Source organism: Scyliorhinus torazame, chromosome 9, assembly GCF_047496885.1.
Source record: "Scyliorhinus torazame isolate Kashiwa2021f chromosome 9, sScyTor2.1, whole genome shotgun sequence".
Lineage (NCBI taxonomy): Eukaryota > Metazoa > Chordata > Chondrichthyes > Carcharhiniformes > Scyliorhinidae > Scyliorhinus > Scyliorhinus torazame.
This window is the reverse complement of record NC_092715.1, coordinates 1-27,967: the sequence shown is the minus strand read 5'-3', so window position 1 is coordinate 27,967 and position 27,967 is coordinate 1. Positions and strand designations below refer to the sequence as shown.

At 53.6% G+C, this 27,967-nt stretch overlaps 1 protein-coding gene across 1 annotated transcript in view; it reads left to right on the top strand.

Moving 5' to 3' along the window:
* Positions 1–27,963, top strand: part of LOC140429967 (uncharacterized) — a 63,934-nt gene extending 35,971 nt beyond the window's left edge. The window contains exons 5-6 of the mRNA XM_072517554.1: positions 20,433–20,766; positions 27,928–27,963. Of these exons, the coding sequence (XP_072373655.1) occupies positions 20,433–20,766; positions 27,928–27,932 (339 nt within the window). The 3' untranslated portion in view covers positions 27,933–27,963. The remainder of the gene's footprint in view (positions 1–20,432; positions 20,767–27,927) is intronic.
* Positions 27,964–27,967: the final 4 nt, after the last annotated feature.

Genomic DNA, 27,967 nt, shown 5'->3' with positions numbered 1-27,967 from the left:
AACTGAGACAGTCTGTGGAGAGAGGGACAGAGCGAGGAACTGAGACAGAGTCTGCGGAGAGAGGAACAGAGCGAGGAACTGAGACAGAGTCTGCGGAGAGAGGACAGAGCGAGGAACTGAGACACAGTCTGTGGAGAGAGGGACAGAGCGAGGAACTGAGACAGAGTCTGTGGAGAGAGGGACAGAGCGAGGAACTGAGACACAGTCTGTGGAGAGAGGACAGAGCGAGGAACTGAGACAGAGTCTGCGGAGAGAGGACAGAGCGAGGAACTGAGACAGAGTCTGCGGAGAGGGGGACAGAGCGAGGAACTGAGACAGAGTCTGTGGAGAGAGGGACAGAGCGAGGAACTGAGACAGAGTCTGTGGGGAGAGGATAGAGCGAGGAACTTAGACACAGTCTGTGGAGAGAGGGACAGAGCGAGGAACTGAGACAGAGTCTACGGAGAAAGGACAGAGCGAGGAACTGAGACACAGTCTGTGGAGAGAGGACAGAGCGAGGAACTGAGACAGTCTGTGGAGAGAGGGACAGAGCGAGGAACTGAGACGGAGTCTGTGGAGAGAGGACACAGCGAGGAACTGAGACAGAGTCTGCGGAGAGAGGGACAGAGCGAGGAACTGAGATGGAGTCTGTGGAGGGACAGAGCGAGGAACTGAGACAGAGTCTGTGGAGAGAGGACAGAGCGAGGAACTGAGACAGTCTGTGGAGAGAGGGACAGAGCGAGGAACTGAGACAGAGTCTGTGGAGAGAGGGACAGAGCGAGGAACTGAGACGGAGTCTGTGGAGAGAGGACACAGCGAGGAACTGAGACAGAGTCTGCGGAGAGAGGGACAGAGCGAGGAACTGAGATGGAGTCTGTGGAGAGAGGGACAGAGCGAGGAACTGAGACAGAGTCTGTGGAGAGAGGGACAGAGCGAGGAACTGAGACAGAGTCTGTGGAGAGAGGGACAGAGCGAGGAACTGAGACAGAGTCTGTGGTGAGAGGACAGAGCGAGGAACTGAGACAGAGTCTGTGGAGAGAGGGACAGAGCGAGGAACTGAGACAGTCTGTGGAGAGAGGGACAGAGCGAGGAACTGAGACAGAGTCTGTGGGGAGAGCATAGAGCGAGGAACTGAGACACAATCTGTGGAGAGAGGACACAGCGAGGAACTGAGACAGAGTCTGCGGAGAGAGGGACAGAGCGAGGAACTGAGACAGAGTCTGTGGAGAGAGGGACAGAGCGAGGAACTGAGACAGAGTCTGTGAAGAGAGGACAGAGCGAGGAACTGAGACAGAGTCTGCGGAGAGAGGACAGAGCGAGGAACTGAGACAGAGTCTGTGGGGAGAGGATAGAGCGAGGAACTGAGACAGAGTCTGCGGAGAAAGGACAGAGCGAGGAACTGAGACAGAGACTGGAGAGAGGGACAGAGCGAGGAACTGAGACGGAGTCTGTGGAGAGAGGACAGAGCGAGGAACTGAGGCAGAGTCTGCGGAGAGAGGACAGAGCGAGGAACTGAGACGGAGCCTGTGGAGAGAGGACAGAGCGAGGAACTGAGACAGTCTGTGGAGAGAGGGACAGAGCGAGGAACTGAGACAGTCTGTGGAGAGAGGACAGAGCGAGGAACTGAGACAGAGTCTGCGGAGAGAGGAACAGAGCGAGGAACTGAGACAGAGTCTGCGGAGAGAGGCAGAGCGAGGAACTGAGACACAGTCTGTGGAGAGAGGGACAGAGCGAGGAACTGAGACAGAGTCTGTGGAGAGAGGGACAGAGCGAGGAACTGAGACACAGTCTGTGGAGAGAGGACAGAGCGAGGAACTGAGACAGAGTCTGCGGAGAAAGGACAGAGCGAGGAACTGAGACAGAGTCTGTGGAGAGAGGACAGAGCGAGGAACTGAGACAGAGTCTGTGGAGAGAGGGACAGAGCGAGGAACTGAGACAGTGTCTGTGGTGAGAGGGACAGAGCGAGGAACTGAGACACAGTCTGTGGAGAGAGGGACAGAGCGAGGAACTGAGACAGAGTCTGTGGTGAGAGGGACAGAGCGAGGAACTGAGACCGAGTCTGTGGAGAGAGGACACAGCGAGGAACTGAGACAGTCTGTGGAGAGAGGACAGAGCGAGGAACTGAGACGGAGTCTGCGGAGAGAAGACAGAGCGAGGATCTGAGACAGTCTGCGGAGAGAGGGACAGAGCGAGGAACTGAGACGGAGTCTGTGGGGAGAGGGACAGAGCGAGGAACTGAGACACAGTCTGTGGAGAGAGGGACAGAGCGAGGAACTGAGACGGAGTCTGTGGTGAGAGGACAGAGCGAGGAACTGAGACGGAGTCTGTGGAGAGAGGGACAGAGCGAGGAACTGAAACAGAGTCTGTGGTGAGAGGACAGAGCGAGGAACTGAGACAGAGTGTGTGGGGAGAGGATAGAGCGAGGAACTGAGACAGAGTCTGTGGAGAGAGGGACAGAGCGAGGAACTGAGACAGAGTCTGCGGAGAGAGGACACAGCGAGGAACTGAGACAGAGTCTGCGGAGAGAGGACACAGCGAGGAACTGAGACAGAGTCTGCGGAGAGAGGACAGAGCGAGGAACTGAGACAGAGTCTGTGGGGAGAGGGACAGAGCGAGGAACTGAGACAGAGTCTGTGAAGAGAGGACAGAGCGAGGAACTGAGACAGAGTCTGTGGGGAGAGGATAGAGCGAGGAACTGAGACAGAGTCTGCGGAGAAAGGACAGAGCGAGGAACTGAGACAGAGACTGTGGAGAGAGGGACAGAGCGAGGAACTGAGACGGAGTCTGTGGAGAGAGGACAGAGCGAGGAACTGAGACAGAGTCCGTGGAGAGAGGACAGAGCGAGGAACTGAGACGGAGCCTGTGGAGAGAGGACAGAGCGAGGAACTGAGACAGTCTGTGGAGAGAGGGACAGAGCGAGGAACTGAGACAGAGTCTGCGGAGAGAGGAACAGAGCGAGGAACCTAGACAGAGTCTGCGGATAGAGGACAGAGCGAGGAACTGAGACAGAGTCTGTGGAGAGAGGGACAGAGCGAGGAACTGAGACATAGTCTGTGGAGAGAGGGACAGAGCGAGGAACTGAGACAGAGTCTGTGGGGACAGGACAGAGCGAGGAACTGAGACAGAGTCTACGGAGAAAGGACAGAGCGAGGAACTGAGACACAGTCTGTGGAGAGAGGACAGAGCGAGGAACTGAGATGGAGTCTGTGGAGAGAGGGACAGAGCGAGGAACTGAGACAGAGTCTGTGGAGAGAGGGACAGAGCGAGGAACTGAGACGGAGTCTGTGGAGAGAGGACACAGCGAGGAACTGAGACGGAGCCTGTGGAGAGAGGACAGAGCGAGGAACTGAGACAGTCTGTGGAGAGAGGGACAGAGCGAGGAACTGAGACAGTCTGTGGAGAGAGGACAGAGCGAGGAACTGAGACAGAGTCTGCGGAGAGAGGAACAGAGCGAGGAACTGAGACAGAGTCTGCGGAGAGAGGACAGAGCGAGGAACTGAGACACAGTCTGTGGAGAGAGGGACAGAGCGAGGAACTGAGACAGAGTCTGTGGAGAGAGGGACAGAGCGAGGAACTGAGACACAGTCTGTGGAGAGAGGACAGAGCGAGGAACTGAGACAGAGTCTGCGGAGAAAGGACAGAGCGAGGAACTGAGACAGAGTCTGTGGAGAGAGGACAGAGCGAGGAACTGAGACAGAGTCTGTGGAGAGAGGGACAGAGCGAGGAACTGAGACAGTGTCTGTGGTGAGAGGGACAGAGCGAGGAACTGAGACACAGTCTGTGGAGAGAGGGACAGAGCGAGGAACTGAGACGGAGTCTGTGGAGAGAGGACACAGCGAGGAACTGAGACCGAGTCTGTGGAGAGAGGACACAGCGAGGAACTGAGACAGTCTGTGGAGAGAGGGACAGAGCGAGGAACTGAGACAGTCTGTGGAGAGAGGACAGAGCGAGGAACTGAGACAGAGTCTGCGGAGAGAGGAACAGAGCGTGGAACTGAGACAGAGTCTGCGGAGAGAGGACAGAGCGAGGAACTGAGACACAGTCTGTGGAGAGAGGGACAGAGCGAGGAACTGAGACACAGTCTGTGGAGAGAGGACAGAGCGAGGAACTGAGACAGAGTCTGTGGAGAGAGGGACAGAGCGAGGAACTGAGACAGTGTCTGTGGTGAGAGGGACAGAGCGAGGAACTGAGACAGTCTCTGGAGAGATGGACAGAGCGAGGAACTGAGACAGAGTCTGTGGTGAGAGGGACAGAGCGAGGAACTGAGACAGTCTTTGGAGAGAGGACAGAGCGAGGAACTGAGACGGAGTCTGCGGAGAGAAGACAGAGCGAGGATCTGAGACAGTCTGCGGAGAGAGGGACAGAGCGAGGACCTGAGACGGAGTCTGTGGGGAGAGGGACAGAGCGAGGAACTGAGACACAGTCTGTGGAGAGAGGGACAGAGCGAGGAACTGAGACGGAGTCTGTGGTGAGAGGACAGAGCGAGGAACTGAGACAGAGTCTGTGGGGACAGGACAGAGCGAGCAACCTAGACAGAGTCTGCGGAGAGAGGACAGAGCGAGGAACTGAGACAGAGTCTGTGGAGAGAGGGACAGAGCGAGGAACTGAGACGGAGTCTGTGGGGACAGGACAGAGCGAGGAACCTAGACAGAGTCTGCGGAGAGAGGACAGAGCGAGGAACTGAGACAGAGTCTGCGGAGAGAGGACAGAGCGAGGAACTGAGACAGAGTCTGTGGAGAGAGGACAGAGCGAGGAACTGAGACAGAGTCTGCGGAGAGAGGACAGAGCGAGGAACTGAGACAGAGTCTGCGGAGAGAGGGACAGAGCGAGGAACTGAGACAGAGTCTGCGGAGAGAGGACAGAGCGAGGAACTGAGACAGAGTCTGTGGAGAGAGGGACAGAGCGAGGAACTGAGACAGAGTCTGTGGGGAGAGGATAGAGCGAGGAACTGAGACACAGTCTGTGGAGAGAGGGACAGAGCGAGGAACTGAGACAGAGTCTACGGAGAGAGGACAGAGCGAGGAACTGAGACAGAGTCTGTGGAGAGAGGGACAGAGCGAGGAACTGAGATGGAGTCTGTGGAGAGAGGGACAGAGCGAGGGACTGAGACAGAGTCTGTGGAGAGAGGGACAGAGCGAGGAACTGAGATAGAGTCTGTGGTGAGAGGACAGAGCGAGGAACTGAGACAGAGTCTGTGGAGAGAGGGACAGAGCGAGGAACTGAGACAGTCTGTGGAGAGAGGGACAGAGCGAGGAACTGAGACAGAGTCTGTGGGGAGAGCATAGAGCGAGGAACTGAGACACAGTCTGTGGAGAGAGGACACAGCGAGGAACTGAGACAGAGTCTGCGGAGAGAGGGACAGAGCGAGGAACTGAGACAGAGTCTGTGGAGAGAGGGACAGAGCGAGAAACTGAGACAGAGTCTGTGGAGAGAGGACAGAGCGAGGAACTGAGACAGAGTCTGTGGAGAGAGGGACAGAGCGAGGAACTGAGACAGTCTGTGGAGAGAGGGACAGAGCGAGGAACTGAGACAGAGTCTGTGGGGAGAGCATAGAGCGAGGAACTGAGACACAGTCTGTGGTGAGAGGACAGAGCGAGGAACTGAGACGGAGTCTGTGGAGAGAGGACAGAGCGAGGAACTGAGACAGTCTGTGGAGAGAGGGACAGAGCGAGGAACTGAGACAGAGTCTGTGGTGAGAGGGACAGAGCGAGGAACTGAGACAGAGTCTGTGGTGAGAGGACACAGCGAGGAACTGAGACAGAGTCTGTGGAGAGAGGGCAGAGCGAGGAACTGAAACAGAGTCTGTGGTGAGAGGACAGAGCGAGGAACTGAGACAGAGTCTGTGGAGAGAGGACAGAGCGAGGAACTGAGACAGAGTCTGTGGAGAGAGGGACAGAGCGAGGAACTGAGATGGAGTCTGTGGAGAGAGGGACAGAGCGAGGGACTGAGACAGAGTCTGTGGAGAGAGGGACAGAGCGAGGAACTGAGATAGAGTCTGTGGTGAGAGGACAGAGCGAGGAACTGAGACAGAGTCTGTGGAGAGAGGGACAGAGCGAGGAACTGAGACAGAGTCTACGGAGAGAGGACAGAGCGAGGAACTGAGACAGAGTCTGTGGAGAGAGGGACAGAGCGAGGAACTGAGATGGAGTCTGTGGAGAGAGGGACAGAGCGAGGGACTGAGACAGAGTCTGTGGAGAGAGGGACAGAGCGAGAAACTGAGACAGAGTCTGTGGAGAGAGGACAGAGCGAGGAACTGAGACAGAGTCTGTGGAGAGAGGGACAGAGCGAGGAACTGAGACAGTCTGTGGAGAGAGGGACAGAGCGAGGAACTGAGACAGAGTCTGTGGGGAGAGCATAGAGCGAGGAACTGAGACACAGTCTGTGGTGAGAGGACAGAGCGAGGAACTGAGACGGAGTCTGTGGAGAGAGGACAGAGCGAGGAACTGAGACAGTCTGTGGAGAGAGGGACAGAGCGAGGAACTGAGACAGAGTCTGTGGTGAGAGGGACAGAGCGAGGAACTGAGACAGAGTCTGTGGTGAGAGGACACAGCGAGGAACTGAGACAGAGTCTGTGGAGAGAGGGCAGAGCGAGGAACTGAAACAGAGTCTGTGGTGAGAGGACAGAGCGAGGAACTGAGACAGAGTCTGTGGAGAGAGGACAGAGCGAGGAACTGAGACAGAGTCTACGGAGAGAGGACAGAGCGAGGAACTGAGACAGAGTCTGTGGAGAGAGGACACAGCGAGGAACTGAGACAGAGTCTGCGGAGAGAGGGACAGAGCGAGGAACTGAGACAGAGTCTGTGGAGAGAGGGACAGAGCGAGAAACTGAGACAGAGTCTGTGGAGAGAGGACAGAGCGAGGAACTGAGACAGAGTCTGTGGAGAGAGGGACAGAGCGAGGAACTGAGACAGTCTGTGGAGAGAGGGACAGAGCGAGGAACTGAGACAGAGTCTGTGGGGAGAGCATAGAGCGAGGAACTGAGACACAGTCTGTGGTGAGAGGACAGAGCGAGGAACTGAGACGGAGTCTGTGGAGAGAGGACAGAGCGAGGATCTGAGACAGTCTGCGGAGAGAGGGACAGAGCGAGGACCTGAGACGGAGTCTGTGGGGAGAGGGACAGAGCGAGGAACTGAGACACAGTCTGTGGAGAGAGGGACAGAGCGAGGAACTGAGACGGAGTCTGTGGTGAGAGGACAGAGCGAGGAACTGAGACAGAGTCTGTGGGGACAGGACAGAGCGAGCAACCTAGACAGAGTCTGCGGAGAGAGGACAGAGCGAGGAACTGAGACAGAGTCTGTGGAGAGAGGGACAGAGCGAGGAACTGAGACGGAGTCTGTGGGGACAGGACAGAGCGAGGAACCTAGACAGAGTCTGCGGAGAGAGGACAGAGCGAGGAACTGAGACAGAGTCTGCGGAGAGAGGACAGAGCGAGGAACTGAGACAGAGTCTGTGGAGAGAGGACAGAGCGAGGAACTGAGACAGAGTCTGCGGAGAGAGGACAGAGCGAGGAACTGAGACAGAGTCTGCGGAGAGAGGGACAGAGCGAGGAACTGAGACAGAGTCTGCGGAGAGAGGACAGAGCGAGGAACTGAGACAGAGTCTGTGGAGAGAGGGACAGAGCGAGGAACTGAGACAGAGTCTGTGGGGAGAGGATAGAGCGAGGAACTGAGACACAGTCTGTGGAGAGAGGGACAGAGCGAGGAACTGAGACAGAGTCTACGGAGAGAGGACAGAGCGAGGAACTGAGACAGAGTCTGTGGAGAGAGGGACAGAGCGAGGAACTGAGATGGAGTCTGTGGAGAGAGGGACAGAGCGAGGGACTGAGACAGAGTCTGTGGAGAGAGGGACAGAGCGAGGAACTGAGATAGAGTCTGTGGTGAGAGGACAGAGCGAGGAACTGAGACAGAGTCTGTGGAGAGAGGGACAGAGCGAGGAACTGAGACAGTCTGTGGAGAGAGGGACAGAGCGAGGAACTGAGACAGAGTCTGTGGGGAGAGCATAGAGCGAGGAACTGAGACACAGTCTGTGGAGAGAGGACACAGCGAGGAACTGAGACAGAGTCTGCGGAGAGAGGGACAGAGCGAGGAACTGAGACAGAGTCTGTGGAGAGAGGGACAGAGCGAGAAACTGAGACAGAGTCTGTGGAGAGAGGACAGAGCGAGGAACTGAGACAGAGTCTGTGGAGAGAGGGACAGAGCGAGGAACTGAGACAGTCTGTGGAGAGAGGGACAGAGCGAGGAACTGAGACAGAGTCTGTGGGGAGAGCATAGAGCGAGGAACTGAGACACAGTCTGTGGTGAGAGGACAGAGCGAGGAACTGAGACGGAGTCTGTGGAGAGAGGACAGAGCGAGGAACTGAGACAGTCTGTGGAGAGAGGGACAGAGCGAGGAACTGAGACAGAGTCTGTGGTGAGAGGGACAGAGCGAGGAACTGAGACAGAGTCTGTGGTGAGAGGACACAGCGAGGAACTGAGACAGAGTCTGTGGAGAGAGGGCAGAGCGAGGAACTGAAACAGAGTCTGTGGTGAGAGGACAGAGCGAGGAACTGAGACAGAGTCTGTGGAGAGAGGACAGAGCGAGGAACTGAGACAGAGTCTGTGGAGAGAGGGACAGAGCGAGGAACTGAGATGGAGTCTGTGGAGAGAGGGACAGAGCGAGGGACTGAGACAGAGTCTGTGGAGAGAGGGACAGAGCGAGGAACTGAGATAGAGTCTGTGGTGAGAGGACAGAGCGAGGAACTGAGACAGAGTCTGTGGAGAGAGGGACAGAGCGAGGAACTGAGACAGAGTCTACGGAGAGAGGACAGAGCGAGGAACTGAGACAGAGTCTGTGGAGAGAGGGACAGAGCGAGGAACTGAGATGGAGTCTGTGGAGAGAGGGACAGAGCGAGGGACTGAGACAGAGTCTGTGGAGAGAGGGACAGAGCGAGAAACTGAGACAGAGTCTGTGGAGAGAGGACAGAGCGAGGAACTGAGACAGAGTCTGTGGAGAGAGGGACAGAGCGAGGAACTGAGACAGTCTGTGGAGAGAGGGACAGAGCGAGGAACTGAGACAGAGTCTGTGGGGAGAGCATAGAGCGAGGAACTGAGACACAGTCTGTGGTGAGAGGACAGAGCGAGGAACTGAGACGGAGTCTGTGGAGAGAGGACAGAGCGAGGAACTGAGACAGTCTGTGGAGAGAGGGACAGAGCGAGGAACTGAGACAGAGTCTGTGGTGAGAGGGACAGAGCGAGGAACTGAGACAGAGTCTGTGGTGAGAGGACACAGCGAGGAACTGAGACAGAGTCTGTGGAGAGAGGGCAGAGCGAGGAACTGAAACAGAGTCTGTGGTGAGAGGACAGAGCGAGGAACTGAGACAGAGTCTGTGGAGAGAGGACAGAGCGAGGAACTGAGACAGAGTCTACGGAGAGAGGACAGAGCGAGGAACTGAGACAGAGTCTGTGGAGAGAGGACACAGCGAGGAACTGAGACAGAGTCTGCGGAGAGAGGGACAGAGCGAGGAACTGAGACAGAGTCTGTGGAGAGAGGGACAGAGCGAGAAACTGAGACAGAGTCTGTGGAGAGAGGACAGAGCGAGGAACTGAGACAGAGTCTGTGGAGAGAGGGACAGAGCGAGGAACTGAGACAGAGTCTGTGGAGAGAGGGACAGAGCGAGGAACTGAGACAGAGTCTGCGGAGAGAGGACAGAGCGAGGAACTGAGACAGAGTCTGTGGAGAGCGGATGGAACGAGGAACTGAGACGGAGTCTGCGGAGAGAGGACAGAGCGAGGAACTGAGACAGAGTCTGTGGAGAGAGGACAGAGCGAGGAACTGAGACAGAGTCTGCGGAGAGAGGACAGAGCGAGGAACTGAGACGGAGCCTGTGGAGAGAGGACAGAGCGAGGAACTGAGACAGTCTGTGGAGAGAGGGACAGAGCGAGGAACTGAGACAGTCTGTGGAGAGAGGACAGAGCGAGGAACTGAGACAGTCTGTGGAGAGAGGACAGAGCGAGGAACTGAGACGGAGTCTGTGGAGAGAGGACAGAGCGAGGAACTGAGACAGAGTCTGCGGAGAGAGGGACAGAGCGAGGAACTGAGACACAGTCTGTGGAGAAAGGGACAGAGCGAGGAACTGAGACGGAGCCTGTGGTGAGAGGACAGAGCGAGGAACTGAGACAGAGTATGTGGAGAGAGGACAGAGCGAGGAACTGAGACAGAGTCTGCGGAGAGAGGGACAGAGCGAGGAACTGAGACAGAGTCTGCGGAGAGAGGACAGAGCGAGGAACTGAGACGGAGCCTGTGGTGAGAGGACAGAGCGAGGAACTGAGACAGAGTATGTGGAGAGAGGACAGAGCGAGGAACTGAGACAGAGTCTGCGGAGAGAGGGACAGAGCGAGGAACTGAGACAGAGTCTGCGGAGAGAGGACAGAGCGAGGAACTGAGACAGAGACTGTGGAGAGAGGGACAGAGCGAGGAACTGAGACAGAGTCTGTGGGGAGAGGATAGAGAGAGGAACTGAGACACAGTCTGTGGAGAGAGGGACAGAGCGAGGAACTGAGACAGAGTCTACGGAGAAAGGACAGAGCGAGGAACTGAGACGGAGTCTGCGGAGAGAGGACAGAGCGAGGAACTGAGACAGTCTGTGGAGAGAGGGACAGAGCGAGGAACTGAGGCAGAGTCTGCGGAGAGAGGACAGAGCGAGGAACTGAGACAGAGTCTGTGGTGAGAGGACAGAGCGAGGAACTGAGACAGAGTCTGTGGAGAGAGGACAGAGCGAGGAACTGAGACAGAGTCTGTGGAGAGAGGACACAGCGAGGAACTGAGACAGAGTCTGTGGAGAGAGGATGGAACGAGGAACTGAGACAGAGTCTGCGGAGAGAGGACAGAGCGAGGAACTGAGACAGTCTGTGGAGAGAGGGACAGAGCGAGGAACTGAGACAGAGTCTGTGGAGAGAGGACAGAGCGAGGAACTGAGACAGAGTCTGTGGTGAGAGGGACAGAGCGAGGAACTGAGACAGAGTCTGTGGAGAGAGGGACAGAGCGAGGAACTGAGACAGAGTCTGCGGAGAGAGGACAGAGCGAGGAACTGAGACAGAGTCTGTGGAGAGCGGATGGAACGAGGAACTGAGACGGAGTCTGCGGAGAGAGGACAGAGCGAGGAACTGAGACAGAGTCTGTGGAGAGAGGACAGAGCGAGGAACTGAGACAGAGTCTGCGGAGAGAGGACAGAGCGAGGAACTGAGACGGAGCCTGTGGAGAGAGGACAGAGCGAGGAACTGAGACAGTCTGTGGAGAGAGGGACAGAGCGAGGAACTGAGACAGTCTGTGGAGAGAGGACAGAGCGAGGAACTGAGACAGTCTGTGGAGAGAGGACAGAGCGAGGAACTGAGACGGAGTCTGTGGAGAGAGGACAGAGCGAGGAACTGAGACAGAGTCTGCGGAGAGAGGGACAGAGCGAGGAACTGAGACAGAGTCTGTGGGGAGAGCATAGAGCGAGGAACTGAGACACAGTCTGTGGAGAGAGGACACAGCGAGGAACTGAGACAGAGTCTGCGGAGAGAGGGACAGAGCGAGGAACTGAGACACAGTCTGTGGAGAGAGGAACAGAGCGAGGAACTGAGACGGAGTCTGTGGAGAGAGGACAGAGCGAGGAACTGAGGCAGAGTCTGCGGAGAGAGGACAGAGCGAGGAACTGAGACGGAGCCTGTGGAGAGAGGACAGAGCGAGGAACTGAGACAGTCTGTGGAGAGAGGGACAGAGCGAGGAACTGAGACAGTCTGTGGAGAGAGGACAGAGCGAGGAACTGAGACAGAGTCTGCGGAGAGAGGAACAGAGCGAGGAACTGAGACAGAGTCTGCGGAGAGAGGACACAGCGAGGAACTGAGACACAGTCTGTGGAGAGAGGGACAGAGCGAGGAACTGAGACAGAGTCTGTGGAGAGAGGGACAGAGCGAGGAACTGAGACACAGTCTGTGGAGAGAGGACAGAGCGAGGAACTGAGACAGAGTCTGCGGAGAAAGGACAGAGCGAGGAACTGAGACAGAGTCTGTGGAGAGAGGACAGAGCGAGGAACTGAGACAGAGTCTGTGGAGAGAGGGACAGAGCGAGGAACTGAGACAGTGTCTGTGGTGAGAGGGACAGAGCGAGGAACTGAGACACAGTCTGTGGAGAGAGGGACAGAGCGAGGAACTGAGACGGAGTCTGTGGAGAGAGGACACAGCGAGGAACTGAAACGGAGCCTGTGGAGAGAGGACAGAGCGAGGAACTGAGACAGTCTGTGGAGAGAGGGACAGAGCGAGGAACTGAGACAGTCTGTGGAGAGAGGACAGAGCGAGGAACTGAGACAGAGTCTGCGGAGAGAGGAACAGAGCGTGGAACTGAGACAGAGTCTGCGGAGAGAGGACAGAGCGAGGAACTGAGACACAGTCTGTGGAGAGAGGGACAGAGCGAGGAACTGAGACACAGTCTGTGGAGAGAGGACAGAGCGAGGAACTGAGACAGAGTCTGTGGAGAGAGGGACAGAGCGAGGAACTGAGACAGTGTCTGTGGTGAGAGGGACAGAGCGAGGAACTGAGACACAGTCTCTGGAGAGATGGACAGAGCGAGGAACTGAGACAGAGTCTGTGGTGAGAGGGACAGAGCGAGGAACTGAGACAGTCTTTGGAGAGAGGACAGAGCGAGGAACTGAGACGGAGTCTGCGGAGAGAAGACAGAGCGAGGATCTGAGACAGTCTGCGGAGAGAGGGACAGAGCGAGGACCTGAGACGGAGTCTGTGGGGAGAGGGACAGAGCGAGGAACTGAGACACAGTCTGTGGAGAGAGGGACAGAGCGAGGAACTGAGACGGAGTCTGTGGTGAGAGGACAGAGCGAGGAACTGAGACAGAGTCTGTGGGGACAGGACAGAGCGAGCAACCTAGACAGAGTCTGCGGAGAGAGGACAGAGCGAGGAACTGAGACTGAGTCTGTGGAGAGAGGGACAGAGCGAGGAACTGAGACGGAGTCTGTGGGGACAGGACAGAGCGAGGAACCTAGACAGAGTCTGCGGAGAGAGGACAGAGCGAGGAACTGAGACAGAGTCTGCGGAGAGAGGACAGAGCGAGGAACTGAGACAGAGTCTGTGGAGAGAGGACAGAGCGAGGAACTGAGACAGAGTCTGCGGAGAGAGGACAGAGCGAGGAACTGAGACAGAGTCTGCGGAGAGAGGGACAGAGCGAGGAACTGAGACAGAGTCTGCGGAGAGAGGACAGAGCGAGGAACTGAGACAGAGTCTGTGGAGAGAGGGACAGAGCGAGGAACTGAGACAGAGTCTGTGGGGAGAGGATAGAGCGAGGAACTGAGACACAGTCTGTGGAGAGAGGGACAGAGCGAGGAACTGAGACAGAGTCTACGGAGAGAGGACAGAGCGAGGAACTGAGACAGAGTCTGTGGAGAGAGGGACAGAGCGAGGAACTGAGATGGAGTCTGTGGAGAGAGGGACAGAGCGAGGGACTGAGACAGAGTCTGTGGAGAGAGGGACAGAGCGAGGAACTGAGATAGAGTCTGTGGTGAGAGGACAGAGCGAGGAACTGAGACAGAGTCTGTGGAGAGAGGGACAGAGCGAGGAACTGAGACAGTCTGTGGAGAGAGGGACAGAGCGAGGAACTGAGACAGAGTCTGTGGGGAGAGCATAGAGCGAGGAACTGAGACACAGTCTGTGGAGAGAGGACACAGCGAGGAACTGAGACAGAGTCTGCGGAGAGAGGGACAGAGCGAGGAACTGAGACAGAGTCTGTGGAGAGAGGGACAGAGCGAGAAACTGAGACAGAGTCTGTGGAGAGAGGACAGAGCGAGGAACTGAGACAGAGTCTGTGGAGAGAGGGACAGAGCGAGGAACTGAGACAGTCTGTGGAGAGAGGGACAGAGCGAGGAACTGAGACAGAGTCTGTGGGGAGAGCATAGAGCGAGGAACTGAGACACAGTCTGTGGTGAGAGGACAGAGCGAGGAACTGAGACGGAGTCTGTGGAGAGAGGACAGAGCGAGGAACTGAGACAGTCTGTGGAGAGAGGGACAGAGCGAGGAACTGAGACAGAGTCTGTGGTGAGAGGGACAGAGCGAGGAACTGAGACAGAGTCTGTGGTGAGAGGACACAGCGAGGAACTGAGACAGAGTCTGTGGAGAGAGGGCAGAGCGAGGAACTGAAACAGAGTCTGTGGTGAGAGGACAGAGCGAGGAACTGAGACAGAGTCTGTGGAGAGAGGACAGAGCGAGGAACTGAGACAGAGTCTACGGAGAGAGGACAGAGCGAGGAACTGAGACAGAGTCTGTGGAGAGAGGGACAGAGCGAGGAACTGAGACAGAGTCTGTGGAGAGAGGGACAGAGCGAGGAACTGAGACAGAGTCTGCGGAGAGAGGACAGAGCGAGGAACTGAGACAGAGTCTGTGGAGAGCGGATGGAACGAGGAACTGAGACGGAGTCTGCGGAGAGAGGACAGAGCGAGGAACTGAGACAGAGTCTGTGGAGAGAGGACAGAGCGAGGAACTGAGACAGAGTCTGCGGAGAGAGGACAGAGCGAGGAACTGAGACGGAGCCTGTGGAGAGAGGACAGAGCGAGGAACTGAGACAGTCTGTGGAGAGAGGGACAGAGCGAGGAACTGAGACAGTCTGTGGAGAGAGGACAGAGCGAGGAACTGAGACAGTCTGTGGAGAGAGGACAGAGCGAGGAACTGAGACGGAGTCTGTGGAGAGAGGACAGAGCGAGGAACTGAGACAGAGTCTGCGGAGAGAGGGACAGAGCGAGGAACTGAGACACAGTCTGTGGAGAAAGGGACAGAGCGAGGAACTGAGACGGAGCCTGTGGTGAGAGGACAGAGCGAGGAACTGAGACAGAGTATGTGGAGAGAGGACAGAGCGAGGAACTGAGACAGAGTCTGCGGAGAGAGGGACAGAGCGAGGAACTGAGACAGAGTCTGCGGAGAGAGGACAGAGCGAGGAACTGAGACACAGTCTGTGGAGAGAGGGACAGAGCGAGGAACTGAGACGGAGTCTGTGGTGAGAGGACAGAGCGAGGAACTGAGACAGAGTCTGTGGGGACAGGACAGAGCGAGGAACTGAGACAGAGTCTGTGGAGAGAGGACAGAGCGAGGAACTGAGACAGAGTCTGTGGAGAGAGGACACAGCGAGGAACTGAGACAGAGTCTGTGGAGAGAGGATGGAACGAGGAACTGAGACAGAGTCTGCGGAGAGAGGACAGAGCGAGGAACTGAGACAGTCTGTGGAGAGAGGGACAGAGCGAGGAACTGAGACAGAGTCTGTGGAGAGAGGACAGAGCGAGGAACTGAGACAGAGTCTGTGGTGAGAGGGACAGAGCGAGGAACTGAGACAGAGTCTGTGGTGAGAAGACACAGCGAGGAACTGAGACAGAGTCTGTGGAGAGAGGACAGAGCGAGGAACTGAAACAGAGTCTGTGGTGAGAGGACAGAGCGAGGAACTGAGACAGAGTCTGTGGAGAGAGGACAGAGCGAGGAACTGAGACAGAGTCTACGGAGAGAGGACAGAGCGAGGAACTGAGACAGAGTCTGTGGAGAGAGGGACAGAGCGAGGAACTGAGACTGAGTCTGTGGAGAGAGGGACAGAGCGAGGAACTGAGACAGAGTCTGCGGAGAGAGGACAGAGCGAGGAACTGAGACAGAGTCTGTGGAGAGCGGATGGAACGAGGAACTGAGACGGAGTCTGCGGAGAGAGGACAGAGCGAGGAACTGAGACAGAGTCTGTGGAGAGAGGACAGAGCGAGGAACTGAGACAGAGTCTGCGGAGAGAGGACAGAGCGAGGAACTGAGACGGAGCCTGTGGAGAGAGGACAGAGCGAGGAACTGAGACAGTCTGTGGAGAGAGGGACAGAGCGAGGAACTGAGACAGTCTGTGGAGAGAGGACAGAGCGAGGAACTGAGACAGTCTGTGGAGAGAGGACAGAGCGAGGAACTGAGACGGAGTCTGTGGAGAGAGGACAGAGCGAGGAACTGAGACAGAGTCTGCGGAGAGAGGGACAGAGCGAGGAACTGAGACACAGTCTGTGGAGAAAGGGACAGAGCGAGGAACTGAGACGGAGCCTGTGGTGAGAGGACAGAGCGAGGAACTGAGACAGAGTATGTGGAGAGAGGACAGAGCGAGGAACTGAGACAGAGTCTGCGGAGAGAGGGACAGAGCGAGGAACTGAGACAGAGTCTGCGGAGAGAGGACAGAGCGAGGAACTGAGACAGAGTCTGTGGAGAGAGGGACAGAGCGAGGAACTGAGACAGAGTCTGTGGGGAGAGGATAGAGAGAGGAACTGAGACACAGTCTGTGGAGAGAGGGACAGAGCGAGGAACTGAGACAGAGTCTACGGAGAAAGGACAGAGCGAGGAACTGAGACAGTCTGTGGAGAGAGGGACAGAGCGAGGAACTGAGGCAGAGTCTGCGGAGAGAGGACAGAGCGAGGAACTGAGACAGAGTCTGTGGTGAGAGGGACAGAGCGAGGAACTGAGACAGTCTGTGGAGAGAGGACAGAGCGAGGAACTGAGACAGTCTGTGGAGAGAGGACAGAGCGAGGAACTGAGACGGAGTCTGTGGAGAGAGGACAGAGCGAGGAACTGAGACAGAGTCTGCGGAGAGAGGGACAGAGCGAGGAACTGAGACACAGTCTGTGGAGAAAGGGACAGAGCGAGGAACTGAGACGGAGCCTGTGGTGAGAGGACAGAGCGAGGAACTGAGACAGAGTATGTGGAGAGAGGACAGAGCGAGGAACTGAGACAGAGTCTGCGGAGAGAGGGACAGAGCGAGGAACTGAGACAGAGTCTGCGGAGAGAGGACAGAGCGAGGAACTGAGACAGAGACTGTGGAGAGAGGGACAGAGCGAGGAACTGAGACAGAGTCTGTGGGGAGAGGATAGAGAGAGGAACTGAGACACAGTCTGTGGAGAGAGGGACAGAGCGAGGAACTGAGACAGAGTCTACGGAGAAAGGACAGAGCGAGGAACTGAGACGGAGTCTGCGGAGAGAGGACAGAGCGAGGAACTGAGACAGTCTGTGGAGAGAGGGACAGAGCGAGGAACTGAGGCAGAGTCTGCGGAGAGAGGACAGAGCGAGGAACTGAGACAGAGTCTGTGGTGAGAGGACAGAGCGAGGAACTGAGACAGAGTCTGTGGAGAGAGGACAGAGCGAGGAACTGAGACAGAGTCTGTGGAGAGAGGACACAGCGAGGAACTGAGACAGAGTCTGTGGAGAGAGGATGGAACGAGGAACTGAGACAGAGTCTGCGGAGAGAGGACAGAGCGAGGAACTGAGACAGTCTGTGGAGAGAGGGACAGAGCGAGGAACTGAGACAGAGTCTGTGGAGAGAGGACAGAGCGAGGAACTGAGACAGAGTCTGTGGTGAGAGGGACAGAGCGAGGAACTGAGACAGAGTCTGTGGTGAGAAGACACAGCGAGGAACTGAGACAGAGTCTGTGGAGAGAGGACAGAGCGAGGAACTGAAACAGAGTCTGTGGTGAGAGGACAGAGCGAGGAACTGAGACAGAGTCTGTGGAGAGAGGACAGAGCGAGGAACTGAGACAGAGTCTACGGAGAGAGGACAGAGCGAGGAACTGAGACAGAGTCTGTGGAGAGAGGGACAGAGCGAGGAACTGAGACAGAGTCTGTGGAGAGAGGGACAGAGCGAGGAACTGAGACAGAGTCTGCGGAGAGAGGACAGAGCGAGGAACTGAGACAGAGTCTGTGGAGAGCGGATGGAACGAGGAACTGAGACGGAGTCTGCGGAGAGAGGACAGAGCGAGGAACTGAGACAGAGTCTGTGGAGAGAGGACAGAGCGAGGAACTGAGACAGAGTCTGCGGAGAGAGGACAGAGCGAGGAACTGAGACGGAGCCTGTGGAGAGAGGACAGAGCGAGGAACTGAGACAGTCTGTGGAGAGAGGGACAGAGCGAGGAACTGAGACAGTCTGTGGAGAGAGGACAGAGCGAGGAACTGAGACAGTCTGTGGAGAGAGGACAGAGCGAGGAACTGAGACGGAGTCTGTGGAGAGAGGACAGAGCGAGGAACTGAGACAGAGTCTGCGGAGAGAGGGACAGAGCGAGGAACTGAGACACAGTCTGTGGAGAAAGGGACAGAGCGAGGAACTGAGACGGAGCCTGTGGTGAGAGGACAGAGCGAGGAACTGAGACAGAGTATGTGGAGAGAGGACAGAGCGAGGAACTGAGACAGAGTCTGCGGAGAGAGGGACAGAGCGAGGAACTGAGACAGAGTCTGCGGAGAGAGGACAGAGCGAGGAACTGAGACAGAGTCTGTGGAGAGAGGGACAGAGCGAGGAACTGAGACAGAGTCTGTGGGGAGAGGATAGAGAGAGGAACTGAGACACAGTCTGTGGAGAGAGGGACAGAGCGAGGAACTGAGACAGAGTCTACGGAGAAAGGACAGAGCGAGGAACTGAGACAGTCTGTGGAGAGAGGGACAGAGCGAGGAACTGAGGCAGAGTCTGCGGAGAGAGGACAGAGCGAGGAACTGAGACAGAGTCTGTGGTGAGAGGACAGAGCGAGGAACTGAGACAGAGTCTGTGGAGAGAGGACAGAGCGAGGAACTGAGACAGAGTCTGTGGAGAGAGGACACAGCGAGGAACTGAGACAGAGTCTGTGGAGAGAGGATGGAACGAGGTACTGAGACAGAGTCTGCGGAGAGAGGACAGAGCGAGGAACTGAGACAGAGTCTGTGGAGAGAGGGACAGAGCGAGGAACTGAGACAGAGTCTGTGGAGAGAGGGACAGAGCGAGGAACTGAGACACAGTCTGTGGAGAGAGGACAGAGCGAGGAACTGAGACAGAGTCTGCGGAGAGAGGGACAGAGCGAGGAACTGAAACAGAGTCTGTGGAGAGAGGACAGAGCGAGGAACTGAGACAGAGTCTGCGGAGAAAGGACAGAGCGAGGAACTGAGACAGTCTGTGGAGAGAGGGACAGAGCGAGGAACTGAGGCAGAGTCTGCGGAGAGAGGACAGAGCGAGGAACTGAGACAGAGTCTGTGGTGAGAGGACAGAGCGAGGAACTGAGACAGAGTCTGTGGAGAGAGGACAGAGCGAGGAACTGAGACAGAGTCTGTGGAGAGAGGACACAGCGAGGAACTGAGACAGAGTCTGTGGAGAGAGGATGGAACGAGGTACTGAGACAGAGTCTGCGGAGAGAGGACAGAGCGAGGAACTGAGACAGAGTCTGTGGAGAGAGGGACAGAGCGAGGAACTGAGACAGAGTCTGTGGAGAGAGGGACAGAGCGAGGAACTGAGACACAGTCTGTGGAGAGAGGACAGAGCGAGGAACTGAGACAGAGTCTGCGGAGAGAGGGACAGAGCGAGGAACTGAAACAGAGTCTGTGGAGAGAGGACAGAGCGAGGAACTGAGACAGAGTCTGCGGAGAGAGGACAGCGAGGAACTGAGACAGAGTCTGCGGAGAGAGGGACAGAGCGAGGAACTGAGACAGAGTCTGTGGAGAGAGGATGGAACGAGGAACTGAGACAGAGTCTGCGGAGAGAGGACAGAGCGAGGAACTGAGACAGAGTCTGTGGAGAGAGGGACAGAGCGAGGAACTGAGACAGAGTCTGCGGAGAGAGGGACAGAGCGAGGAACTGAGACAGAGTCTGTGGAGAGAGGATGGAACGAGGAACTGAGACAGAGTCTGCGGAGAGAGGACAGAGCGAGGAACTGAGACAGAGTCTGTGGAGAGAGGGACAGAGCGAGGAACTGAGACAGAGTCTGTGGAGAGAGGGACAGAGCGAGGAACTGAGACACAGTCTGTGGAGAGAGGGACAGAGCGAGGAACTGAGACAGAGTCTGCGGAGAGAGGGACAGAGCGAGGAACTGAAACAGAGTCTGTGGAGAGAGGGACAGAGCGAGGAACTGAGACAGAGTCTGTGGAGAGAGGACAGAGCGAGGAACTGAGACAGAGTCTGCGGAGAGAGGACAGCGAGGAACTGAGACAGAGCCTGCGGAGAGAGGGACAGAGCGAGGAACTGAGACAGAGTCTGCGGAGAGAGGACAGCGAGGAACTGAGACAGAGTCTGCGGAGAGAGGGACAGAGCGAGGAACTGAGACAGAGTCTGTGGAGAGAGGGACAGAGCGAGGAACTGAGACACAGTCTGTGGAGAGAGGGACAGTTTCTGAAGTGTGATCCAGACTCGAAGCGTGAATTCTGTTTCTCTCTCTATACACACACTGTTTAGACCTGCTGTGTTTCTCCAGCATTTTCTGTTTATATCTTCTATTTAATCGCCTTCTCCATTAACAACCTTTAGCTGGCTCGGACCCAAGCGCCAGCCGTCTTCCCCCCCCCCCCCCTCTGGTTTAGCCAGTCTGTTCACTTTGCGCTGCTCTAGTGTCAGCGCTCCAGATGACCTTCGGCCCTCCGTGGCACAGTCTGCGTCCCGAGGGTGCGGGGCTCTGGATACCCAGCTTGTATAATGGATTGTGTGCCCTCTCCTAGATGTTCAGTGAGAGTTTCCCTGAAGCCACTGACGCCCAGGGCCTTACTACCCCGGACCTGCACTCGGACAGGAAGAATGGGACGGTAGAGGAGGAAGAAAGATTGAGGGAGAGCAGCAAACCTGATCAGAACCATGAATTGGACTCCACCATTGCGGTGCATCACCAGGAGATCTCCACCGAGGAACAGACAGCACCTTCATCGAGGTGGGCACTCCGACAGCAGCCTGGCGGGAGCCGAAATCCAGCACCGGCCAATCAGCCCCGTTCATTGCAATCCCAGACCAGAGCCCAACATTTGCTCGAATACCAGACCAGGACCCCTGATTCAACAGGTGCATTCCAAATTGCAAATGGTGGGTGGCACATTGGTTAGCACTGCTGCCTCACAGCTCCAGGGTCCCAGGTTCCATTCCGGCTTGGGTTACTGTCTGTGCGGAGTCTGCACGTCCTCCTCGTGTGTGCGTGGGTTTCCTCCGGGTGCTCCGGTTTCCTCCCACAGTCCAAAGATGTGCAGATCAGGTAGATTGGCAGTGTTAAATTGCCCATCGTGTCCAAAATTGCCCTTAGAGGGTTACAGGGATAGGGTGGAGGTGTGGGCTTGGGTAGGATGCTCTTTCCAAGGGCCGTTGTAGACTCGATGGGCCGAATGGTCTCCTTCTGCACTGTAAATTCAGAAGAAAAAATTCAAATGGAATTCCTTTATCCCAATCCTCTGGATAATCCTGACTATCAGCCCGCAACATGATCTTTAAAGTTTGATGCCACCTTTCTGATGCTCCCTGTGATTCTGAATGATACACAGTTAAGTTAAATTGCTTCACTCCAAAGCTATCCAGAACTTACCTGAGTAACTTTGACAGAAAATTGGATCCTTGATGTGATTGGATTTCTTTTCTAGTCCGTACCTGCTAAAATATTAATCAACTCTCCTCCAACCCTCTTAGCTGTAATGTTTCCGAATGGAATGGCCTCTGGAAATCCAGTAGACACACCCATTCCGGGCAACAGATACTGATTCCCACTTTTGGTTTCAGGAAGGGGTCGCATGGAATCAATTAGGACCCGAGTAATAGGTTCTTCAAATGTTGGAACTTGACAACACAGGTGGAGAGGGTAGTCAAGAAGGCATACGGCATGCTTGCCTTCATTGGCCGGGGCATTGAGTATAAGAATTGGCAAGTCATGTTGCAGCTGTATAGAACCTTAGTTAGGCCACACTTGGAGTATAGTGTTCAATTCTGGTCGCCACACTACCAGAAGGATGAGGAGGCTTTAGAGAGGGTGCAGAAGAGATTTACCAGAATGTTGCCTGGTATGGAGGGCATTAGCTATGAGTAGAGGTTGGATAAACTCAGTTCTCACTGGAACGACGGAGGTTGAGGGGTGACATAAGAACATAAGAACTAGGAGCAGGAGTAGGCCATCTGGCCCCTCGAGCCTGCTCCACCATTCAATGAGATCATGGCTGATCTTTTGTGGACTCAGCTCCACTTTCCGGCCCGAACACCATAAGCCTTAATCCCTTTATTCTTCAAAAAACTATCTATCTTTATCTTAAAAACATTTAATGAAGGAGCCTCTACTGCTTCACTGGGCAAGGAATTCCATAGATTCACAACCCTTTGGGTGAAGAAGTTCCTCCTAAACTCAGTCCTAAATCTACTTCCCCTTATTTTGAGGCTATGCCCCCTAGGTCTGCTTTCACCCGCCAGTGGAAACAACCTGCCCGCATCTATCCTATCTATTCCCTTCATAATCTTATATGTTTCTATAAGATCCCCCCTCCTCCTTCTAAATTCCAACGAGTACAGTCCCAGTCTACTCAACCTCTCCTCGTAATCCAACCCCTTCAGGTCTGGGATTAACCTAGTGAATCTCCTCTGCACACCCTCCAGTGCCAGTACGTCCTTTCTCAAGTAAGGAGACCAAAACTGAACACAATACTCCAGGTGTGGCCTCACTAACACCTGGACTAGCACACCCAGGTCTCTCTGCACAGCAGCATGTTTTAATATTTTATCATTTAAATAATAATCCTTTTTGCTGTTATTCCTACCAAAATGGATAACCTCACATTTGTCAAAATTGTATTCCATCTGCCAGACCCTAGCCCATTCACTTGGTTTATTCAAATCCCTCTGCAGATTTCCAGTATCCTCTGCACTTTTTGCTTTACCACTAATCTTAGTATCATCTGCAAACTTGGACACATTGCCCTTGGTCCCCAACTCCAAATCATCTATGTAAATTGTGAACAATTGTGGGCCCAACACTGATCCCTGAGGGACACCACTAGCTACTGATTGCCAACCAGAGAAGCACCCATTAATCCCCACTCTTTGCTTTCTATTAATTAACCAATCCTCTATCCATGCTACTACTTTACCCTTAATGCCATGCATCTTTATCTTATGCAACAACCTTTTGTGTGGCACCTTGTCAAAGGCTTTCTGGAAATCCAGATATACCACATCCATTGGCTCCCTGTTATCTGCCGCACTGTTAATGTCCTCAAAATATTCCACTAAATTAGTTAGGCATGACCTGCCCTTTATGAACCCCTGCTGCGTCTGTCCAATGGGACAATTTCCATCCAGATGCCTCGCTATTTCTTCCTTGTTGATAGATTCCAGCATCTTCCCTACTACCGAAGTTAAGCTCACTGGCCTATAATTACCCGCTTTCTGCCTACCTCCTTTTTTAAACAGTGGTGTCACGTTTGCTAATTTCCAATCCGCCGGGACCACCCCAGAGTCTAGTGAATTTTGGTAAATTATCACTAGTGCATTTGCAATTTCCCTAGCCATCTCTTTTAGCACTCTGGGATGCATTCCATCAGGTCCAGGAGACTTGTCTACCTTTAGCCCCATCAGCTTGCCCATCACTACCTCCTTGGTGATATCCATCCTCTCCAGGTCCTCACCTGTCATAGCCTCATTTCCATCAGTCACTGGCATGTTATTTGTGTCTTCCACTGTGAAGACCGACCCAAAAAACCTGTTCAGTTCCTCAGCCATTTCCTCATCTCCCATTATTAAATCTCCCTCCTCATCCTCTAAAGGACCAATATTGACCTTAGCCACTCTTTTTTGTTTTATGTATTTGTAGAAACTTTTACTATCTGTTTTTATATTCTGAGCAAGTTTCCTCTCATAATCTATCTTACTCTTCTTTATAGCTTTTTTAGTAGCTTTCTGTTGCCCCCTAAAGATTTCCCAGTCCTCTAGTCTCCCACTGATCTTTGCTACTTTGTATGTTTTTTCCTTCAATTTGATACTCTCCCTTATTTCCTTAGATATCCACGGTCGATTTTCCCTCTTTTTACCGTCCTTCCTTTTTGTTGGTATAAACCTTTGCTGGGCACTGTGAAAAATCACTTGGCAGGTTCTCCACTGTTCCTCAACTGTTTCACCATAAAGTCTTTGCTCCCAGTCTACCTTAGCTAGTTCTTCTCTCATCCCATTGTAATCTCCTTTGTTTAAGCACAAAACACTAGTGTTTGATTTTACCTTCTCACCCTCCATCTGTATTTTAAATTCCACCATATTGGGATCGCTCCTTCCGAGAGGATCCCTAACTATGAGATCCTGAATCAATCCTGTCTCATTACACAGGACCAGATCTAGGACCGCTTGTTCCCTCGTAGGTTCCATTACATACTGTTCGAGGAAACTATCGCGGATACATTCTATAAACTCCTCCTCAAGGCTGCCTTGACCGACCTGGTTAAACCAATCAACATGTAGATTAAAATCCCCCATGATAACTGCTGTACCATTTCTACATGCATCTGTTATTTCTTTGTTTATTGCCTGCCCCACCATAATATTACTATTTGGTGGCCTATAGATTACTCCTATCAGTGACTTTTTCGCCTTACTATTCCTGATTTCCACCCAAATGGGTTCAACCTTATCCTCCGTAGCACCGATGTCATCCCTTACTGTTGCCCGGATGTCATCCTTAAATAACAGAGCTACACCACCTCCCTTACCATCCACTCTGTCCTTCCGAAAAGTTTGATACCCTCGGATATTTAACTCCCAGTCGTGACCATCCTTTCACCATGTTTCAGTAATGGCCACTAAATCATAGTCATTCACGATGATTTGCGCCATCAACTCATTGACCTTATTCCGAATAGAACATAGAACAATACAGCGCAGTACAGGCCCTTCGGCCCACGATGTTGCACCGAAACAAAAGCCATCCAACCTACACTATGCCATTATCATCCATATGTTTATCCAATAAACTTTTAAATGCCCTCAATGTTGGCGAGTTCACTACTGTAGCAGGTAGGGCATTCCACGGCCTCACTACTCTTTGCGTAAAGAACCTACCTCTGACCTCTGTCCTATATCCATTACCCCTCAGTTTAAAGCTATGTCCCCTCGTGCCAGCCATTTCCATCCGCGGGAGAAGGCTCTCACTGTCCACCCTATCCAACCCCCTGATCATTTTGTATGCCTCTATTAAGTCTCCTCTTAACCTTCTTCTCTCCAACGAAAACAACCTCAAGTCCATCAGCCTTTCCTCATAAGATTTTCCCTCCATACCAGGCAACATCCTGGTAAATCTCCTCTGCACCCGCTCCAAAGCCTCCACGTCCTTCCTATAATGCGGTGACCAGAACTGTACGCAATACTCCAAATGCGGCCGTACCAGAGTTCTGTACAGCTGCAACATGACCTCCCGACTCCGGAACTCAATCCCTCTACCAATAAAGGCCAACACTCCATAGGCCTTCTTCACAACCCTATCAACCTGGGTGGCAACTTTCAGGGATCTATGTACATGGACACCTAGATCCCTCTGCTCATCCACACTTTCAAGAACTTTACCATTAGCCAAATATTCCGCATTCCTGTTATTCCTTCCAAAGTGAATCACCTCACACTTCTCTACATTAAACTCCATTTGCCACCTCTCAGCCCAGCTCTGCAGCTTATCTATATCCCTCTGTAACCTGCTACATCCTTCCACACTATCGACAACACCACCGACTTTAGTATCGTCTGCAAATTTACTCACCCACCCTTCTGCGCCTTCCTCTAGGTCATTGATAAAAATGACAAACTGCAACGGCCCCAGAACAGATCCTTGTGGTACTCCACTTGTGACTGTACTCCATTCTGAACATTTCCCATCAACCACCACCCTCTGTCTTCTTTCAGCTAGCCAATTTCTGATCCACATCTCTAAATCACCCTCAATCCCCAGCCTCCGTATTTTTTGCAATAGCCTAATAGAACATAGAACAATAGAACTACGAGCATTCAGGTAAAGTATACTTATGTTGGCTTTTTTACCTCTGTTCTTAATCTTAACACCTCGATCAGTAACCTCTCCCAAGTTATATTTCCTCTTAACCTTTCTCCTAATTTTCCTTGTCGTCGAACCCATATCTTCATGTAACAACCTGCCGCGTCGCTTACCATTAATGTTTTCACTTCCCGTTTTATTTCTTTTAGTATTCCTGGTCCTATTCACTGAGCTCCCCTCAGTCACTGTACCTTGTACTGTCGCCCTTTTTGATTTTTGACTATGGCTTCTCTGCCTTACACTTTCCCCCTTACTGCCTTTTATTTCTGTCCCTGTTTTACTACCTTCCAACTTCCTGCATCGGTTCCCATCCCCCTGCCGCATTAGTTTAAACTCTCCCCAACAGCTCTAGCAAACAGCCCCCTGGGACATCGGTTCCAGTCCTGCCCAGGTGCAGACCGTCCGGTTTGTACTGGTCCCACCTCCCCCAGAACCGGTTCCAATGTCCCAGGAATTTGAATCCCTCCCTCTTGCACCATCTCTCGAGCCACGTATTCATCTGACCTGACAGAGGTCTACAAAATTATGAGGGGCATAGACAGAGTGGATAGTCGGAGGCTTTTTCCCCAGGGTAGAGGGGTCAATTACCTGGGGGGCATAGGTTTAAGGTGAGAGGGGCAAGGTTTAGAGGAGATGTACGAGGCAAGTTTTTTACACACAGGGTAGTGGGTGCCTGGAAGGTGGTGGAAGCAGGGACGATAGTGACATTTAAGGGGCATCTTGACAAATACATGAATAGGATGGGAATAGAGGGATACGGACCCAGGAAGTGTACAAGATTGTAGGTTAGACGGGCAGCATGTTTAACCTAAAATCTTCTACTCTTGGTGAATACTGCGCAAGGTACTCATTCAGTACCTTCCTATTTCCTCTGGCTCCATGCAGAGATTCCCTCCCCTGTCCTTGAGTAAACCAACTCTTTCCCTGGCTACCCAGGCTTGGAGGGCCGAAGGGCCTGTTCCTGTGCTGTACTTTGTGCTTTGAGGTAACTTGCTAAGTTTGCAGATGATACAAAGATATGTCGAGGGACAGGTAGTATTGAGGAAGCAAGGGGGCTGCAGAAGGATTTGGACAGGCTAGGAGAGTGGGCAATGAAGTGGCAGATGGAAAAGTGTGAGGTTATGCACTTTGGAAGGAGGAATTTAGGCATCGACTATTTTCTAAATGGGGAAATGCTTCGGAAATCAGAAGCACAAAGGGACTTGGGAGTCCTTGTTCACGATTCTCTTAAGGTTAATGTGCAGGTTCAGTCGGTAGTTAGGAAGGCAAATGCAATGTTAGCATTCATGTCGAGAGGGCTAGAATACAAGACCAGGGATGTACTTCTGAGGCTGTATAAGGCTCTGGTCAGACCCCATTTGCAGTATTGTGAGCAGTTTTGGGCCCCGTATCTTAAGGAAGGATGTGCTGACCTTGGAAAGGATCCAGAGGAGGTTCACAAGAATGATCCCTGGAATGAAGAGCTTGTCGTATGAGGAACGGTTGAGGACCCTGGGACTGTACTCGTTGGAGTTTAGAAGGATGAGGGGGGATCTTATTGAAACTTAGAGGATACTGCGAGGCCTGGTTAGAGTGGACGTGGAGAGGATGTTTCCACTTGTGGGAAAAACTAGAAGCAGAGGACACCATCTCAGACTAAAGGGACGATCCTTTTAAAACAGAGATGAGGAGGAATTTCTTCAGCCAGAGGGTGGGGAATCTGTGGAACTCTTTGCCGCAGAAGGCTGTGGAGGCCAAATCACTGAGTGTCTTTAAGACAGAGATAGATAGGCTCTTGATCAATAAGGGGATCAGGAGTAAAGGGGAGAAGGCAGGAGAATGGGGATGAGAAAATATCAGCCATGATTGAATGGGGGAGCAGACCCGATGGCGAGTGGCCTAAATCTGCTCCTGTGTCCTGATGGTCTTACTGTGCAGCAGATATATCCACACCCTCAACCTGGCATTTTAAACCATTGCAGCAGCACAGACACATAATACAATATATATAATATAGATAACAATATATATATTCAATACAGACAGACTCTGATGCTCATCACAGTTTGACCAGAGGTTGGTTTTGGTGAATGGCCATGTTGTTGCGCTGGGCAAGGTCAGGCCCCCTGTAATTGGGGGAGAGTGGGGCGGCATTGATCAATTCTCTGATTTGTTGTCCTGTCTTTCAGCTTGAAATCTAAACATGGAAAAAAGGAAAAGAACAGAAGG